This window comes from Doryrhamphus excisus, linkage group LG9 (genome assembly GCF_037039965.1).
Source record: "Doryrhamphus excisus strain RoL-2023G ecotype Guam linkage group LG9, RoL_Dexc_Guam_v1.1, whole genome shotgun sequence".
NCBI classification, from domain to species: Eukaryota; Metazoa; Chordata; class Actinopteri; order Syngnathiformes; family Syngnathidae; genus Doryrhamphus; species Doryrhamphus excisus.
In genome coordinates this window covers 4,844,973-4,865,659 of record NC_136365.1, presented here as the reverse complement: position 1 = coordinate 4,865,659, position 20,687 = coordinate 4,844,973, and the positions used below count along the sequence as shown (strand labels likewise).

The 20,687-nt window shown below is 40.4% G+C and overlaps 1 protein-coding gene across 2 annotated transcripts; it reads right to left on the bottom strand.

The window, feature by feature from the left end:
- Positions 1–1,033: 1,033 nt before the first annotated feature.
- pds5a (PDS5 cohesin associated factor A) lies at positions 1,034–20,379 on the bottom strand. 2 transcript variants are annotated; one of them, XM_058077856.2, is made up of 33 exons: positions 20,211–20,379; positions 19,267–19,419; positions 15,727–15,930; positions 15,520–15,606; positions 15,340–15,437; positions 15,075–15,201; positions 12,726–12,806; positions 12,504–12,644; positions 12,231–12,346; positions 10,942–11,036; positions 10,627–10,772; positions 10,365–10,516; positions 10,175–10,288; positions 9,200–9,281; positions 9,071–9,119; positions 8,866–9,005; positions 8,524–8,639; positions 8,011–8,116; positions 7,785–7,945; positions 7,177–7,300; positions 6,945–7,103; positions 6,717–6,785; positions 6,392–6,528; positions 5,412–5,535; positions 4,185–4,389; positions 3,979–4,093; positions 3,774–3,906; positions 3,566–3,685; positions 3,351–3,413; positions 2,428–2,576; positions 2,260–2,350; positions 1,940–2,178; positions 1,034–1,376 (listed from the first exon to the last, which is right to left on the bottom strand). In XM_058077856.2, the coding sequence occupies exons 2-33, from the start codon at positions 19,378–19,380 to the stop codon at positions 1,373–1,375; spliced, it is 3,861 nt and encodes a 1,286-aa protein (XP_057933839.2). In that variant the 5' UTR covers positions 19,381–19,419; positions 20,211–20,379; the 3' UTR covers positions 1,034–1,372. The 2 variants fall into 2 exon arrangements, with proteins under 2 accessions (XP_057933839.2, XP_057933864.2); XM_058077881.2 differs by having other exon boundaries at positions 1,940–2,175.
- Positions 20,380–20,687: the final 308 nt, after the last annotated feature.

Sequence of the window (20,687 nt, the reverse complement as noted above, 5' to 3'; positions counted from 1 at the left end):
GCATTAAACGTTTTTGAGGTAAATTAATTGGGTTCAATGTGAGCCTTGCTTCAGAACACAACACAGCTGAGGCCTCCCCTACCTATGAAAACTTCCATTCTGTGGTGTCACAAACTGACTATCCATCGTTGCATGGAGGTCTCTAGTGTGCCTGTTTGCCTGTTTGCAGCATGTTGACCTAATGGAGTAACATTTGAAATGACAATTAGTTACTGAACAGACTCCCAACACTGGTATCTGCAGCTCTATATCATGAAGAATAGTCAGAATGTATGAACAAAACCCTTGCATTTGTCAACTGATATTGCCTGTAGGCCTTTGCCAGCATTCAGTCCAGTTCTGTGTGCATACCCACCACACATCCACTTGATAAAATGAATACTGTATATTGATTTTTCCCCACCAGGACACAATTGTCAATGGTCAGGGTTTAAAGTAATCACAATGGCACAACACAGTCATCATACTAGCATGTTAAGAGGTTACAAACAGATCATGAAAGGAGAACCTTCTTGATTTGAGAGGAACAAGGACACTTGAGAGCATCTAGGTTGGACCTCCAAATTGGAGTATTTTTGCTTCAGTCACTCAATACAGTGACTGAAATTTAACAATTGTTTTTTCATTAGAAAAGTAACTGACAAAAAGGTACAAACTACATTTAATTATAAAACAGGACAAAGACTGAAAAATACTTTCATGGTAGTACACCATTTATGCACTCCAGGGTGAAGTCAATCACATACTTGGGCAGTAAAAACAAAATCCTATGAAAAAGGTGTTTTCTCCAGCGTGCCTTCTCGCAGGTTTCTTGTCATTTGGTCCATCAGAAAAAATGATGTCTTGTAACACAAAAAGTTCAAGATTAAAGCAGCGAAGAAGACATTGTATTGTAGCAAAGATTCTTAAAAGTTGAGAAAATGATGTATGGATTTCATGCACAACACCAGAGCCATGAAGTGCATTGCTTTTGAATTAGTGTATTTAAAGCTGTGGATTAGTATTTACAAAGTAGGAAGGAGTCATACAGAAGGAGTTTTACCAGGGAATTTAATAAGCAATAATCATACCAGATTAAAATTTTTGTAAAACGTCCCAAGATTTTTTTTCTTTTCTTAAAAATGCCTCCACAAAAGCAGCAGAGTGTGACACAACCAAAAAAAAAAGGGGGGTGGGAAGAAAATTAAGACCTACATACAATGAGCTTCAGATCATAACTACAGAGTGTTTACAAACCTTCCAGGTTGCAAGGTTGTGTTGGTCAAAGTAAAACATACACGTGATTTAAGAAAAGGTCCGTAAGTGTCCAGGAGAGGAACATGAATGATGGGTTGAATTCTGGCCCTTTTAGTACAGCTGTGGCTCCACCCCTTTACCTTGAAAATTACAGGGATGATATCAATGTCAGTTTGTTTCTTTAAAAATGTCAGCTAAATTTTGAGGCCATGTCCACATGAACACAGATATTTCAGATATATCAAAAACACACAATTTCCCTGCAAAAAACCTCAGTCGCGTATGAATGTTTTCGCTCAGGCATGCTACAAGTCAAACGTGTACGTCAACTTGAAATTCAAGGGTGTCCAAACTTTGTACGCAGCAGGCTGCATACAAAAAAAATTAGTTTAATAACCAACAATATTGTCATTTAATAAGGAATTCAATATGCTGAGGGCCCATGACAAAAAAATTGCTCTGGGCTGCACGACTTGATTTCTTGTACTATGTTGTAAAACGATTATTATATATTATGTAGGGAGACAATTTATACATATTTTTTTTTAATTCTCACCATGGCTAGACCTTTCCAAAAGCAGTTTTTAAGGACAAAAGCTAATGGTGTGTTGACAAAATGTGAAACCGCATAGAAAAAGCATGTTTTTAAAGATATCCATGTTCTTGTGGACCTTAGCATCTTTCCTCTTAGCTGGAGCCTTACCTCTGCAGGTCAATCTGTCGATTTGTCCCCTCGTCGTTCTGCTGCTTTGACACCTTGGCCGACTCTGCGGAGGGGTTGGTGTTGGTGTCTGCTGCTCTCTTCCTACCTCGTCCACCGCCCCCACCTGTGCTCGCTGCCGCAGGAGTAGTACTGGTCGGCGTTTTGGGTGGCCGACCACGCCGTTTCGCGGGCTGCGTATCCGTCCCGGCATTGGGGGTCACATTCTTACTGGGCTCCTTCTGGCATGGGGAGCAGATTGTATGAAGATTGTATGGATCTATGATACCAGTTCTTGTTAAGAAGCTTCAGCTGAGCCTTACCTCCACCTTCACATCTTCAGTCTTGATGACTGGGTTCTCATTGTTTTCTTGCGTTCGGCTCTCGGCCGCTTCTGTGGCTGTGATGCTCTTGCTAAGAGTTTACACACAAAAACAATCATTTTCACTGACTGTACATTTTTGTGTTTGAAGTAACTTTTGAGTGTGTACCTGTTGTTGACGGTGGACGAGTTTAGTGGCGAGGAGTTGGTGCTGGTATTACTGCTGGTAACTACAGAGACTGCTGGAGTCTTCAAGATCTTCCTGCCTGGTACAGTCAGAGGTTTGTTGACCGTCGCTAAAACTGGAGCTGGTTTAGGCTGCGGAACACAGGATTGGCTCTCCATTAATTAACAGTACTGTGGAAGCGTACAAACGTATACAAAAACTACAACAATAGACACACCCGTACAAGCAAATAACATAATGGTCAGCATAATGCTAAATCTCATAATGTAGACTGTAATAGTCCTTTTGTGGGACGGCTTGGGTCCAAAATTGTATGGGGTGATAATGAGGTGATAAGAGACAAGTCACGAGTGACACTTAGTGGCTATCCACACTGATGACTGATGACAAAATTTTAGCAAAAGAAAATACATTTCTATGTGAACAGGGACTTATTATGTATCTGCAACAATTTCTGTTAAATTGGCATTTGCCATTCAGATGAGTTTTATTGTAGTATAATCAGTGGTTAACTTCTTGGGTGGTCAGTTACGATGATGTAAATACTGTGATCATGACAATGAAGCACATTAGACCATATGTGTCCAAACTCATTCACAGAGAGCTGCATAGTGAAAATGAAAGAATGTGGCGGGACACTTTGATATATTTTGGAAAATAGCTCAAAAAAGCTTATGTGTTTAATAATTTGTGTCAACATTTCAGCTTATCTTTAAAATTAGCCTTTTGCTATTTATTTCTTGGTTTAATTTTATTTCTACAATGAGCCGCATATTATAATAAAAAAACCAAGCTGTGGCCCGCATGTTGGACACCCCTGGATTAGCTCTATTTCCACTACTTCCTGAAAGAAAGTGGTTTGAAATCATAAGTGTCTTAAATCGCTTCCAAAAGGGGATGTTTACCTTTCCTGTGAGTAGCATTTGTCGCAGGTCTGCTGCCAGATATTCTTTATCATTTTGGAAGTCCTGATGGAAAAGAATAACAAGAGGGGATTCGATAGAATTAATATTATGATGAGTGTAATAAAATACAGGTTAAAAATGCAGTATGGTTATGTTGGCTGTGGCATCATTGCATTATGAGGTGAAGATTGGTGCAGAAAATGCAGCGTTATTGCCTTGTCGAGCGCGAGGAAGAACTTTGTGGGTAGAACGGGGTCGTTTGGACAATCCAGGTGACACGCGGTGCTCTTGTTGGCGATGACAAAGAGTGCAACATCACAGAGGATATACAGCTTCTGCAAACGCAACACACACACAAAATAGTCCAAGTACTGTCCCCTTGACTAGATCTGAAGGTTCATGATCATCTGTTGTTGTGTATACCTCATTGGCTTTTGCATCTTCAGGACATTGTGCGTCTTTGGTCCGTTTGATATTCTCCACCATTTTCCTTAGAAAGGCGTGACTGTTATTCTCATTCTTGGTCATGAGCACCTCCAGCATGAACCATAGACACCTGAGCACAAAAACAACATGGCAGAAGGCGCTCACACGTAAACAAAAAATACATTTACGGCTTAACACTCACTCTTTGATGTCTTTGAGCATGTCGTATTCCTGCGGTTTTGTGAAGTCTGGGTCATGAGCCAGAAGGTGGATCATAAAAGGAACAACATACTCCGGAAGGAAGGATACCATTTTGTCTACAAGGAGAGGGACCATCCACTATTGAGTTGACCCACGTGATCTTGCATACCACACAGTCCACATGTAACAGCATGGTGCAATGTTTACCCTGAGTGAGCGAGTTCTGCTTGATGTACTCTCTCCGCACTGAGATGTTCTTGAGGAGGCACTGTCGGGCGTGGGCGCGACGCTCCTTCACTGGGTCCTTGGCACACAGGGCGAAGACGGCCAGGTACTCCAGCGGCAGCGCCAGTTTGACCAGCGCCAAGTGCAACTTCTGAGCAAAGATCTGACGTACCTGATAGCACTCATCCTGCATGCATGAGGGAACAAGTTCACTCCAGTATCCTTCAAGTCCAGTATGAAGAAGATTGTACAACAGCATTAGGGAGTGTTTGATACTATGTGCACTTATAGGCCTTGTAGTACACATGCACATTCTAATGAGTTCCAAGTGGGGTAGGTGAATAAAAATGAAAAACAATTAGTGCCTAAAACTCAAAATTCTGAGTGCGCCTGAACGCCTCAAAGTGTGAGACCACAGCAGAAAGTAAGACAACGTGGCAAGTTGTTCCTTGCTCTGTGTGCATCATATCGGCAAATAAGTAAGCCTGAATGATTACTTTGTGCATTAAGAGTGTTCCATCTTGAAGATTTCATTAATATTGGTGGTCCAATTAATCCCCGCACGGCCCCAACGGTGAACATCTGTCACTCTGAGTGGAGATTCACCCGAAAATGAGGCTTTATTGTTGGTTGTATGTGTTGTTGTATTTCAGATACTATTAAGAAGGGGGTAGTGGTTCTCAGGACATCATGGAAAGATTCCAGTCAGATCATGGACACTTCATGCTCAACAAGCAGGATCAAAACTAGCAAACTGCTGTCAGTGCTGCACTTGTAAGTAACAGTAAACACACCCAAAGTAGGGGATGTTTACAAAAGCAAACATACAACAATAAGACAAAACGTTCTTCTCCTAACAGATGTCAGTCAAATTTGAAGTCCATTCAAATTAAATTGATTAAAAAGGGAAGGATTTCAACATCAGAGTGGAATAAAATATATGTAGAATGATAAATTATTTATTCATCAGTGTTCATGTCAAACTTCATCTTAATGGCTACCTTATTTACCTACATGTGTGTCCAAATATTAGAACTACATCAATGGGAATGATTGCAGCGCACTTCTACACCACTGCAAATATGTCCCTTGAATTTTTGATACAGCTCTTATGTTGGCTCCCGTAAGACTTTGCAGGCGTACTCTGCCATGCACTGCACTAACACTAATAAAATATGCAAGAAGGTGAAAGTGAAGCAGGGCACTGACATTGATGACAAGGCCGCACAGCTGGAACTGTTCAGGTGTGATGATGTCATGGTAACAGGGCTCCTGGGCCAACTTCATAATTGCGCCACCTGCAGCCAGTCTTAGGCGAGACATGTCCGATTTACTGTCAGGGAAGAAAAACAAAAAGATAAAAACGTGTGAGAATTATTTTCCCAGTGCTACATCTTGTTTGCTCCACTTCCAGGAGAAGTGATGCTAAAACGATTAGTTCTGAAGTCATACTACCTCACCAATCCCTAGCTAGTTGAGCCTGTACTGTGTGCTGAAGCATCACTTCACAGAGGACAGCAGGCTTTGCTACACATCTTAAAACACTGCCTGGAGCTTGAAGTAACAAATCATAAAGCTTACAGAAAATTTACAAAATTGGAACTGTACAAAGAACCCACTTTATTTTAAAACCGGTTTAAAGTGTTCTAGAAGTCACGCCTTGTTTATCGTGGTTAATTCCAGGTCCGACTGCGATAAGTGAAGTAGGGCTACTTTTTTATAAATGGAATATTTTCATAGTTTGAGCATAGAAAACCTGCTTTTTATCACTTTCAGACAAAGTAACATTCCTATAGTCACCTTTACGCTGCTGTTACAACACACTACTCAAGGGTAATGCACATGCTATAGGATCACTGCAGGGATGCAAGAGACAGCCGCCCCTTTAAGCATAGCATGCCGCCGAACCAACTAGTTAGAATAAACAATTTGGAGGTTTGGTTTCAAAGAGAGTGGGGGAGAAGCCAAAAACCTACCACTTCCACAAAGAATTTGAGGATGCATTTTTTCCACTGTCTTGACTGACTCCATGCAATGTTAAGGTGATGTAATATAATGTATATGTTGCCTGCTAACCAGAATACTACACATGATTTGTCTTTCAATATTTTAATAATAGGCCATAGCCAACCATGAAATAGCAATCATTTATTAAAAATGTTTTAAAACCGCAATAGAGTGAGGGTTACCTGATTTTCTTTTGCTCTGTGAGGTCTCCCTCGCTGACCAGCATGGCTGACAGCAAGCGCAGCGTGGAGTTTGCCGACTTGGATTGGTTGTTCTTCATTCCTAGCAACCAACGCACAAGCAGCTTGATGGCCTGCACCTGAGTATCAGTTCAACATGAATAATGAGGCAAAGTGAGGTTCCTTTACATTTTATTTAGCTATGTGAGAAAATGAAAAGTTGAATAAATAGTTTTTGTGAATGCAGCTCTTGTACTTAATCCGACTGTGAAATATACAACATAGCTGGTAAACTGTGTCCTTGTAGGTTTGTGTGCAAAGGGCTCACCTTGGCCAGAACTTCAGGTGAAACTTCATCATCAGGGGTCCATAGCTTTCCATTCTTGTTTCCCACCGACTGGAGACATCAAATCACACACAGAAGTCACATTCTTTTCTTTTCACCTTTGTACAATATGAACACCTCTTTGCATCAGCCATTAAAACATTTCATATCCTGCAATTGGGAGGCACGTCATGATGGTAAATGGTGACATGAGGTTCGATTACCACACACCCTGTCATTCATAAGCAGGTCTTTTACGATGAAGTTAGCCACTATGGATTTCATGGGCGAGGCAAACTGATCTGGGGCCAGCATGGAGATGTGGCCCAATGACACAAGGGGTGTGATGAGCTGTTCGGGGACGTCTGCGTTTAAACTCCGCGACAAAGGCTAAGGTGTGGAAGACAAGGACAAAATTTAGACTGCATTTCAGAAAAATGTGTTTAAAAGGTTTGTTAACTACCTCGAATATCTGAGCCAGTTGGACTTCCTTGTTGTTAAAGATGGAGTGGATACAGTGCACAGCCTGCTTGGCCTGGTGAGGTGTCCCCCTCTTGGCTTTCTGATGCAGGATGGGAATCAGTGTCCTGTTGGATGCAAAGAATTGAATATTAGTAATTTCAACATTACCGCAGCAACTGCAGCATTTGCCTGTCGATCTCAAGCTCCATAATTCCCTCAGATACGAGAGGACTGTAGTATAATTCCTCTACCTGGAGCAAAGACCTCTATCCCAACCCAAAGGGTGCAATCCACCCTCTTCTGGCTGAGACTCCTCAAATTTAGCTACACACAATAACCTTTCTATATCTTCCGGACTGCATCTCTTCCAACAGTGTTTTCTTAGATTTGCTGCTTCCTGCCCAAACGGTCTGTGTTATTTACTCCACCCCTCGGCCCTCCTCCCGCCGTGGCTGAGTGATGATGCATGAATTTTAAGATCAAGGTCATCAAACAAGTGCTGAGCAGAAATTTGATTAATAAAATATGATTTAAAAATGTTTTTCAAACAAAGACTCTTGGAAATTCAATATTCAGGTCAATACAATAATACATCAAAACAACACTTACGATCTTATCTGTGGCAGTTCTGTCTCGATTTTCTGCCCAGTGTTTCTGAATATCTGGATTGCTGCCTCTGCCACTTTGTCATCCTCCATCTTCAGACACTGGAGAAGTGATTCGTAGGTCTCTGATGAGTGGAACGCTGTCGGGTGGGTGAACGACAGGACCTAAACAGAGGAAAAAAGGAAGTTAAAAACAACCCGACTTTGATAACATTAGCCTTCTAATGTACCTTGAGTAGTTCCAGGCCTGAGCGGATGGCTGTATCAGGGGTAACGCCCTCCTCATCATCATCAGCTGTGCCTTCAATGGACTTGTTAAGTAGTTTTACCAGAGCACTAAAAATATACAACGTAGTGTTGGTTACAAAATGATGAAATGAAACCTGTGATACCAGTTTCATTTGTTACGCTGAAAGATGCCCATCATGAAACTCTCCAACAATAACAATTAACCCGCAGGATTGCCTTCCTTCAGGGTGTTTTTCCATAATGCAGAAAGGGTTAAAACCTAATTCATGCTGCAATTGCACCTTGCCACCATAAGGTGTCTCACTGAATGAGCAAAAAACATCTGATGGTGTTACACAATGGTACTGTACTGACAAATCACAGCACAGGTTCAACAAAAACTATACAAGGCACAACTGCACTACTCTAATTCACCCATTTATTTGGATGTGTTTATCATGCACTGCTGCTTTCTTGACGCCAAATAAAAGATGTTTAATGGGAGCTTTACAGACCTGATGGCTTCTGAGTCGATGTGCACTGGGGCAATGCGTTCAAGAAGGAACTTCACCATCTCCAAGAAGGGATTGGTCGGTTGTTTGGGGAAAGTTAACTTGCGAGTGATCTCCCTCTGTTCATAAAACACAACGTGATAGGCGTGGATTGGTCCAGATTTGACAGCTTACACATACATCATTGCAAGTGTCACCGGTTGCTGTCTATTCATCCCAGTGACAATGAAACGTGGATGGGGGAACTTAAGATCACGTCTTGACCCATGATTAGGTGTTATTTCAACTTAATGTTTTGATGAGAGTTGATTAAGCACATGCAACATGCAATAGTGTTTTTCTCACCACACAGATCTCAGCCTGTTTACAGGAACAAGTCGGACTGATGAGCATCTCCAGTTGGGCTCTGAGCTTCTCATCCTCACCAAGGACTTGATTGAACCTCTTCATGAAATCTTGAGCTTTCCCTGCATCTGGCAGGTTCTCTGAAGATGCACAAAATAAAGTGTTGATCTTGCCATGAGTGACAATACTACATTACAAAACGTACTTGCTATGTTCATTAGCTTCCCAAACATGGCAGTGTTGTTGGCCTCAGACTGTGGAGGGGACAGAGGGAAAAGATGGTCACAAATACAATGATGACTGAAGCCAGTTGAAGATCCTTTAGTTTACGTACCAACGGCAGCTTGTGGAGGTCAAGCAGCTCTTTAACCAGGCCTCTCAGCATATTCTGACACTTCCACATCTCATTCAAAGCCCTAGGAAGAACAAACGTGAATGGACAAGTTAGTGATGGTGCCAGAAAAACACTTTCAAGTCTTGAGATGTCTCCAAATAGCAGAAAATGTCATGAGGCTTCAGTTTTATGGGCATCTAAACGGCATAAGGACATGCTTCTGTCATTTACTTTAAGTTGGAGCCCTGGCTCGCTACTGCATATGTTGAATCTACCGTAACGCCCCCACACTTTACTTTTTACCCTTCTGCCTGTCAAATGAAAATATATCCATTTAGTGCATTTTGCACATGAGCCACGTTTACAATAGTTATACAACTATACAATAGTTGATCACTTTCAAATAAAAACAAGTGGCTGCATTCACAGTGGCTGATATTCACATTAACATCTTACCAATATCATACTTACTACCAGTCATATTTACTAGCTAGTGAAATGTTCCATCTGCAGCCACTGAGTATTTGCAAAAAGCTGCTAAAAACAAATGCTGAGGCAAACATTAAAGGTGAAAAAAGCTGACTACAAATAAAATGAGTAAAATATGCATCTCATTACTAGACTTAATACTAGACTAGGAATGAAACAACATAAAGCTAATCATACAAAACAGCACAGAGACACTGGGAGAGAATAGAGGTGCAGGAAAAAAAGCTATAAATCGGATAATATTGGGTATATTTTCACCGATAGTGATTAATCTGTCTTATGTCATAATCCGCCCACCGATATATCAGTTGCGAGAGTCATGTTTACCCAAGTCAAATTACTAGTGTGGTAATAAATACATTTGATTCTGCCTCTGATTATATGGTGAAAACCATTATTACAAAAAACAGCATCTTGGAAAGGACAGTGTTTGATATGCAATGTTCCAAACTGAAATGATATACAGATTAGTGTTATATTACTGACTTGACAGCGTTTGTGTCCAAGCAGGCATAAAGGTAATAGAGACACTTCATTTTTTCTTCTGTTTCAAGGCTGTGAGGGACCATGAACTGGGCAAATATCTTCTCCACTAATAACCTGCAGAAGAGAAGTGCAGCGTTTTAGTGGATAAACAGCCAATTAAATTTATAGTTCCTCAAATATAGTTCCTCACTTGTCATCAATGCTGTTCTGGTAGTAGATGTGCAGAAGCTTGTCTTTGATCCAGCTGATCATCAGGGCAGACTCCTTCCCAGCCTCGTGGTGCAAACAGTATTTCTTATAAAGCTGCGCCAGGCCCATCATGGCCTCCTTACGCACCCGCCACTGGCAGGAACAGGGCAAATACACACATTAGGAAAATTCATGTTTGGTGTGGGAGAATAATAATAAAAATGACACATTTTGTACATGTTTTTTTTTAAACATTATCTCACCCTCTTGTCCAGGGTTCTCTCTCTTACAAAGCCCAACAGCTGGTCATTGACTAAATTAAGGTCCTTCTTTCCAGCATTGATTATGGTGACAATGACATCGTGACGAATGGCTTCCTCTGGGTCATGGGAACGCACCTTCAAAAACTCTAAGGAAATTGGGAGAATGCATTTGAGGAGGCGACTGAATTAAGAGGGAGAATTTCATTTGTCATGTGGCGTGATAGAAAGAATGACAAGATGCGTTCTGCAAGAAACTTTCACCGAGGGATTTTAAGCTCTGCACTGTGTATGCAAACGAGACAAAACTTGTCACACCTGTTAGGTCTCTGGCCAGGTCTGGGTGGTTCATGAGGCAGTGGCTGGCAAATTTGACACACTCGAGCCTAACCGGAACATGGATGTCATTGAACCTGGAGGAGAGAAAACAGCTGTTAATCTTAAACTAAATGTAGATGAATAAGAGACAATGTGGGTGAATAAATATTTGATTTGGCAAATTTTCCAATAATGCTCTTCAAAGAAGAGATAAGCCGGAGTGCCTGGAGAAAACCCACAGACACCCAAATGGAGATACAAACCCAGATCTCCTGACTGCGTGGCCAACATTTTAACCACTAGACCCCCGTGCAAGATGCCCTGATTGATGGTCAAGTTGTGAAGCACATAGCAAGGTGATGTGGCCTGCGATAGACACAGCCATAGCGTAGTGATTTGTTTCACTGTTCCACCAGTAGGTTTTGTGTGTACGTGTGTTAAGAGTTGTGCATCAATGTATTATGCATAAATTCCTACGCATGTCTGACTATCTTGTTTTGCCTGAAACACAAAGATAACAGGTCTGCTTTCATGGATGACTCAGGAAAAAAAATCTGAGAGGCTGAAATCAGGAAATCAGTGCATTTTTAAATGAAAAGATAATTGACTACCAAAATAGTTGTGGATTAACAGCATAAACAATGAATCTTTGATTTTCATTTAATCATTGCAGCTCTACTCCAGACTTAATTCATATTTGCATTTTTTGGCTAAGCATTTACACCACTGTTATCGTCATGGAAATATTCTAAAATGAGTGTACTAATAAAATGGAAATGTGCCGTCTAACCCAGTGATTCTCTATGTTGTCATGCCCCCGCACCAATTTGAAATACTAAGAAACTGATCTATTTCATCTGTACTGTACAGACTGAACTGAAACCAGATAAATGCAACAACAAAATGAAAAATAGTGAAGCATAAAAGCGTATTCACAAGTCAAATTGCATGATGACAAATTCATACATGTCAGCAGGTCTGCACTTATATTTAAAGTCAGTTCACCGCTACCCCCTGTGGGAATCCACCACACTATTTGAGAAGCACTAGTCTAGCCGACAATCTATTTTTCATTAGGCATGCGAGTTATTGCAAGTGTTTTTGCACAGTTCCGAAACAAGCATTTGAGAGAGAACACGTGAAAATACAAATACAGTCAAAAGAGACACCTTTTTCCAAATAACTCTTGTCGTACACTACACAGCTTTAGGAAGAACACTTCAGTCTGTCCACTAGAATAAGTTCAGTGGCATGGCTCTATCTGGCTGCATAGGGACCATGGAACTCACCGTCCTAAGAAGCACTGCCACAGCGGCCTGTTATGTGTGGCCAACTCAGAGTCTTTGGCTCCAAACAACTTGGCTAGCAAACGTACAACAGCCAGACGCTCTTCCCCATCATTGCTCTGCAATTAACAAATGGACATCTGGATATGTATGGACTTTTCATGGTCATCAGCATTAATACAGCAGGAGGGATTCATCCCCGTTCAAGACACTCACAAATGGCTGAACTTGCACATGATGAAGGTGTGTGTGTGTTTGTGTGTAATAGATTTTAACCTTGAGTTTGAATTCCAGCTGTGGCATAACAGATGTAAGCAGCAAAGGATCGATGGCAAAGAGTTCCTGGATAAGGTCAAAAACATGCTCCGAAAGGTCGCTGACAGAGGACTTTCCCATCACTAAAACCTGGTTGAAGAACTAAAAGGAGGGAGGAAAGTGAGCGATAAAACAGACATTTTCAAACCAATGAATGAGACAAAGACATGTATTATTACATACATTTGCAATGCACATCTCTATGGTTTGGACGGTCCTCTTCAGGATAGTCTTTGCAAGATCATAGGCTTGTTTGTTCAGATTCTGTATAAAAAAAAAAAAAAAGATAAATACTGGTGAGATTATACGCACAAACACACCACAGACTTATATGCACACAATATTTGTTAAGGTTCATCTTAAATAGTGATTTTAAATAATATAATTGATTAATTAATGGAAGTGGATTGGGCGATTCATTGAAAAATAACCGAAACAGACATTGAGAGCTTCAAAACATAAAACTGCAGTTACTGGTCCTGAAACTCATTTTACAACACAAATATTTTCCCATTATAAACAAAGCTACCAGTAAAGGAAAATTAATGCAATCATTGGCTGAACCGATGGCTGCTGACAAGAGGAAACGTAAACATCCTTTACCAGCCCACTACAAAACCCCAAAAGGTTTGGTTGAAGTTCACAGCCAGGGTCACAGTGGGTAAAGATAGTAATGGCAGAAATACCAATTTCCCAAGACTTTGACAATCAATACCGCATGGTTATGACACCATACTAAACAACAGTGCGCTTTCCCATGCCTCTGTGTGTTGCCATGGTGCTATACAAACTTGCAAGCTGTGCCGACTAATGTTTGTGGCCAATTTGGTGTCCCTACATGCATAGTAGAAAATAAAAACCTTTTCTGACGTGGCGTGGTTTCCATCTATACTTTACTTGATAAATTATATGACCAAATCCAATTTCTTTTAAGTTTTTCCATCCAGATACTCCTAAAAAAAAAAAAAGAATCACTATTTTGACACTTACGCCTATTGATACCTTGATAGGCCAAATCTTCAAAAGAAAACTGCACTTTTTGGGGGAATTTTGCCCATCATCCACAATCTTTATGTGAAACACAATACACATCTTTCCATTTCTGTGCGTTCTAAAGGGAGAAAAAACAGCATGAGTTGGGTTGGGCACTGGGGTTCAAGCATCTGATTCTCCAGGGATTGTTAAAATGCTTTTATTTTGATTCCTAGATTGGATGCCCACTTCGTCGATTGGAAGAAATAGCCACAAACACCAACAAAGGAGAAGCGAGGCGAGCAACACTGAAGAAGTGGCTAAAAAGTTCAGCTTCACATTAAAAAAAAAAAGTCGGGTCAATGGAACATTAGCAACACATTTACGGTATATCATGCAAAGTTGCGTGACCGCATGATAAATGTTCACACATTCATGGTGTAGAAATAAGAGTACCTCGTCTTTGATGCGCTATGTCGGACTTCCTCTAAGCAGTCCAGAATCTGGGAAGTCAAACAATAAATGCCGTCTGTCTCATGCCAATGTAACCCAGGGTTTCAGGATGCTAGCTGATGTGGAAGTTGGGTGTAAATAAAAGGACGGGAGCTATGGCTAGGCAAGTTGAATGGTTTGATATTTATATACCGCTAGCCCTGTAAGAAATTCATAGTAAAGTTGATAAAAAGTTCATATCGCTCAATTCAATTCATGGAGAAGTTAAGACATTCCATCCAAAAAGAGCTCTGGTTAGCGCACTCATTTAAACCATGCAAACTGATCATGACTTCTAAAAGAATCAGAATTGAGTGAACCCTGCAGTGACAGAAACTATTACTGGAAAAGACGCCCCAAATCAGCTAGACCAGATGGTCCATTGAGCAAGTCACCGTGATATTAATTGTGATACATGGAGCACATAGGACATGATATCACAACACAGTTCATAGTTGTTCATATGCTTGTTCTTGTTTCCTGGTCTGTACAGATTGGAGTCACAATCACATTGTTTGAAGTGGGCCCACTACCTCTTTGCAGTGGCACGAGAATAACAGTTCTTTGTGTTAGATGCTACAATAACAATGCCACTGTAGCTTGGTTTATATACAGGTCAAAGTTATGTAAATTGAAACAGGTATGTCCCATTGTGCATTGTTAGCTCCCACATGCTAGCTGTTATGTTTTTCCTTTGAATGTGCAGAAAAGTGAAAGATGTGTATGTGTGGTCATGTTTCACATAACACTTGCGGATGATGGGCAAAATCCCCCTCTCCCCCCAAAAAAGTGCAGTTGTCTTTTAAGAATATCCATCATTACATGTTTTCTCTCCTCAGTCCGGAAGGTTTTTTTTATTTTTTATTCATTCAATTCAACTTGATTTGGAATGGCCAAGGGTGTTAGATGTCACAATGGTTTTCTGAATATTTAGTAGTTTCTGGTTAATAGAGGAAGATTATGTGCAAACATACTGATTGCTGTCACCTTATGCACATATCTAATTTATCTAACTGGTTGCTTAATGAACATATTCAGAAGAAAGAAGTAAAATATGCATTAACTCACTTTGTGTGCTGGGATGAGATTTATGAGGATGCTATCCAAGAGCTCCTGCGTGACTCCATCTCCCTCCATGATGATGGAGCACATCAGGTCCATCATGTGCATCTGTACCTTCTGTTTATGGCTGTTACTGCAGTGTAAGAGAGCAAGACAGACATGCTTGTTCCCGATAAAATTTGTTTGTGTGTGTTCGTAAAGTGCCAAAATGAGGACAAGTTCAAGGTGTAGTCACTGTAAGTATGGAATATTAATCAAAAAGGCGTCTTACTTAATTACAGAAAAGAGGGTTTTGAAAAGCTGTGTGAAGATCTCATTGCAGTCCTCCAGTTCAAAGCATATGTTATATGACTTAACCCATGCCAGGTTCTAAAGGAGAAATCAAAACAAGGAAAACACACTAATTAATTGTTCATCCAAACCGCTGCCAAAATATGTCTCCATATGCTACCTCCAGAAGGTAAAAGTATCTGTTGAACTGTGGGCTCTTGGTGTCTTCCAGTCCCTTTAGTTGTCTAGTAATGAAGAGGAAAATGTCCTGCAGGTGTGGGAGGCACAAATATAAATATTTAGGTCATCCAGCTAGTCAAGCCAAAATTCACTTTCCAATATAACTATTGCACAAAATTTAAAAAATGTAAAAGGTTGAATTTCTTGCCTTGAGTTTGTCATGGGAGGTGTAAGGGGCCTCAGGGGCATAGATCCTGAAGATGTCAGCCAGACAGCAGGCAACGAGCAGCCGCACGTCTTTATTGGGGTTCCTGAGGAAGAACTCTGAGGCAAGGTGGAGTGCTAGGCCAAGATACTGCTGCTTCTCCTCTTCAGAATCTTGATCCATGTCCATATAGGTCTTCACCACCATCTGTGCAGCATAGCAATGACACAAAATTAATTTTGAGGCCTTCACAGCATATACAGTAAATTGCAAACATGCAATATCTAAACTTACATTACTTGGAACATTCTCAAAATTATTTTAATAAAAGACACTTGGACTTCACAACTTGTCAATGTATGAGCCCCTGTGAATCCTGCATTAAGTATGAAGTGAATCACTTTAAAACACTGTATAAGTCTTAGATAATGGTGAGGAAAGTATAATTTCTACTGAACATAATTTTGGTACGCGACAAGACTTTTGTCCACATATTACCTTTTTTTATTGACAAAACTCAATAATAGAAGACTTTATTTAACTATAATAAGCATAATCTAGAGGCTTTTACCTTTCACATAAGCCATTTCTGATTCCAAATGGAGCCCCTAAAATTTTTATAAAAAATCATTTATTGCTCCAACAGCCTGAATGAGCGACAAGACTTTTGTTTCACAAGTCACTGCTTTTTTTTTTTTACAACTGCAAAATAATGGAGCCAAAAAAGTTGCAAGTGCCAGTACTTTGATTAAAAAGGTGAGACACACTATTGAATTCAAGAAATAACAAAAGGAGTCATCCATGTGACTCTATCCTCCCTCAATGCCGCTTCTATGTTGAGTATTCAGTCAAGGTAAAAGTGACGTTAAATGTTAATTTAGCACTTCCATTCGTCGGTTATATAAATTCTGAATTGTTTTCTGCATTGAAACTACAGACGGTAACTATAGATGGACCCTTTAGAACAGATTAAAGACAAATACCAAGGTTGGATTGTATGTGAAAGCGCGGAGGAAGCAGACACACCAGGCTGTCAAGGGAGTGGGAGGGGGATGGGCAAACAGACTGAGCAGAATGCAGCGTACTACACTTGAACAACTTCACGTAGCAGAAGCAACCACACTCAGGCTGCTTGTAGCTGCCTACGCCGGGGAATGGTGTGGGCCTTGAATGTACCAGGATACTCTCATTGAACGGCTCCCTCTCAGATATACTAAACATATTTTCACATGGTTGGACTGTCTCCGATAAATCAAACATTAAAACAATGAAGTGTACAAAAATGCAAAAAAAAAAAAAACAACACAAGGTCCAATAGTAATCCAGAAATGACTGTTAAATTATGCAGTTCACACCCAGTTTATGCCCTCATAAGTAGCTAGACAAACAAAAGCAAAAACAGCCATGCTCAGCTACAAAACTAGAACACATTATTGAGTTAATGATCATTATCTTCAATCTTGTGCTTTCCACACAACTAACTGGCAACTAATGAAAACAGCTGACCATTGACATACACACGCTTACGGGTGTATGATGTCAAAACAATCTACATGCTGAAAGATTTGCATATTGTGCACAGAGTTTGTCACTGTCATACGCATGCCAAGCTAAGACCGTTGTCTGCATAACAACTAAAGATTACACAGGCTATGTGTTTGAATTTGGGGTCTGCATCCTAAAAGTGTGCATTTGTACGCTGCATGACGTCATCGTGCTGCACGAAGGCTGTCTGAGATTATCATTAATTGTCATTATTTGTGTACATCATGTACATGTTTTATTGGCAAATTCTGTTAACTTTTATGATTGTAAAAAGTATGTGTTGCAACTGCTCAGTGTTGTAGAAATGAAGGAAGTACCCAAAAGGTAATAGCTAAATAAAGGAGCTATGAATATTAATGCTGTTTAATATATCAGGTTTAGCTGTGAGCTGGAGATAAATCTGTAGAAAGATAACATTTCTCCTGTAAAACTTCATTACATTTTTTTAACTTTACTATCACGATTGAAGGCAGAGATAAACATGACGTCAGGGTAAACATGAGACCACGTAACATAACCAGGAAGTGTGAGGAAGGCTACACCGTCTGAATTCACTAGGCAGATTTGTGGCTGGAGAAGGAACCTCCGAACATCTGGTTTTCGTAGACCGGGTAGGCTACTGGCCTGGTAGGATGCAGACCCCGAAATCAAACACAGCCACAGTCCGAGACAACTTCAAGGGAAAATGGAACTCCACTGTTCTCAAATAAACCACTATTTTGCATTTTTACTTGGGTTGTTTATTTTGGGTTGTTTGAGTTCAAAGTTGCTGGTAGCATTAACATAAAACTGACTTTGAATATACCCGTTTGCTCTGACTTTGGAGATTATTTCAGCTAATTGTATCAACATTTAATTTGGGGAAAAAATTAAATGGATTTCATAAGGCCCTACACTTTCTCTCATACCCTAGAATGACATGACGCAAGTTGTGGCCGACAGCAGCTTGTGTGTGAATGTTGACTGCATATGTGTTGACCGCTTGTTAAGACACTCCGCTCACAAGACAAAACAAGACAGGATTTTAACAACAATTTTAAGAATATGAATCTACAAACTTTTATTTAACCCTCATATTGTCCTCAAATATTACTCATCTCTTTTACCCTGAAGGTCAATTGGAGCCCACGGATATTTCCATGCATCCATTCTCTATAACACTTGTCCTCACTAGGGTTGCTATGGATTGGTATGTTGGAGCCTGTCCTATCCAAAGCCTTTTGGCAAGAGGGGGAGTACCCCCTGGACTGATCGCCACCCCATGGATATTTTCCTTGAGAAAATGGTTTATAGAAAATTGTTTGCCAAGATTTTGTGTCTGGCCCTTTATTTTTTTGGGTATGTAAATGCATTGCATTTGGCTGAGCACCATCTTTATACACCAATTGTATAATTTGTTTTTTTTATTAGAACTATCAAAGACAGCTCGCCAGGATTGGTGTAAATAGATAGACAAGTAGATAAGACAAAAACAGTGAACTGTATTATTTATTATACCCCACACAAATAAAGGCTGTGGGAAGACCAATAAATGTTGCTACTGATGACACTTGACATATGCAACCAAGAACTTATGCTCAGCAAGCAAAGCCAGTAAACGGAGCACTAAAGACAAATTAGGGCTGTCTTGTAAACTAAATTATTTGACAGCTGGATGTTTGTTAGAATTAATATGAATCAAACACATAATATTCTCATAATGATCAAATATTGAAGCAATGGGTTGTGTTTTTATGTATCTTTTAGTCCGGATATTACACTGGTGCAGAATGATGTTTATTTGGGAGTGCTACCATGACTATCAATCAAATCAATTTGCAGTATCTAGTAGTACAATATGGTATGTTGTATTTCACTCACAAATGGTTCCCCTTTAATCATGACTAAAATAACTAAACATGACTACTGTAAATGATGTAAGTGCCAGTTTGTAAAGTTACAGGAATGCTTTGTGTCAATGTTTGGGGTCACTGAAAAAGCAGAAAAACATGATCATACCTTCAACCGTTTGACCACCTCATCGTTGCTGAGCTTGTCCGTGATCTCTTTGACTCCAGGTGGATAGACAATCTTCCCGTCCCCCACCGGTTTCTGCTGTTGCGGGAACTCCATGCTTGTTGACGTCTAGTCCACACGGTCTTCTGCTGGCCTCTATGGGCCGGAAAACAAAAGTTCAACATCACACTTAAACAGGAAACCGCCTTTTAAGCGCTACTTTTGTTCTCTAATCATTCAATTCCCATAACAAACTATTTGCACGAGCGTGGTTGATTATTACTTTAGTTAGCTTTTATTCACAGAGCAGACATTAAACAGGGACTGTACATATGATTAGCTTAAATGCTACAACACCGCATCTGTACATGCATGCATCTGAAAACATCATGCATCAAATTATAGCATTTTCTACACACGGAGCGTTCCGTTACAAACAACAAGCGCGTGGCCGGTGTTTATCGACTGTCACACTGCTTACCAAATTAACGAGGGATGGAGTCACGGTGCAAACATCATTGGCTAGCATTTAGCGGGAAGCACTGCGAGCTGCTAAGCTAACAGCAGCTACAGTGCGTTAGCCTGCTAGCTGGCTAGTTGCAAAGTGTAGGCCGCAAACTATTCGGGTACTCATCACATCTCTGTCCATACACAAGCACAGAGGAAGTACCCCCTTACTTAAGCATTAAATATCCACACCGGGCATTCACACCCAGAGATTTCCTACAAATCCAACAACTTTGAGGAGTTTAAAAATGACGCGAATGTACTTATGGCTATCTTTTTTGGACTTCAACGCATCCGCCACTGCCGCCGCTAGTTGCTGCTGCTGCTACCACCACCACCGTTGCCCTCAGCGTTCCTTAACCCAATAACTTGCTCCCGAATGCAAATATTTCCCAAACAGAGCGAATAAAATCACCGAACATTTCTTTGCCAGTATTTACCTCTGAAGTGGGCCGATTTAATTCATTAGTCTGACACAGGTTGGGTTTAGTTTTCCGCACAAAGCTCTGTCCGTTCAGTCACTGCTATCTGTGTGACGGCTGAGCGTAGAGCGCCCCCCTTTGTCTAAAGGGAGTACTACACGAGAAAATACCTGGCGGCGGGAGAAAGCAGCAATCATGTGACATACTTCATAGACATGTAGGCTGCGTATTGTGTGTGCATTTTTCATGCAATAAAAACGTAATCAGAGGAACAACAGATTTAACACGAACAGATATTCACAATGTCAATCAGTGTATAGTCATTAATCGTCTTCAGAGTATCGATTATTGATTAGAGCTGATTAAAATATTTATTTGTAAAAATAAATGTAGATAATTTAAAAAGAACAAAAAACTGAAGCCAGTTAAAAGGATGAAAACAAATATTAAATTATTAGAGAGACCCGTTTTGGTCTCCAAGGTCCTATAAATGTG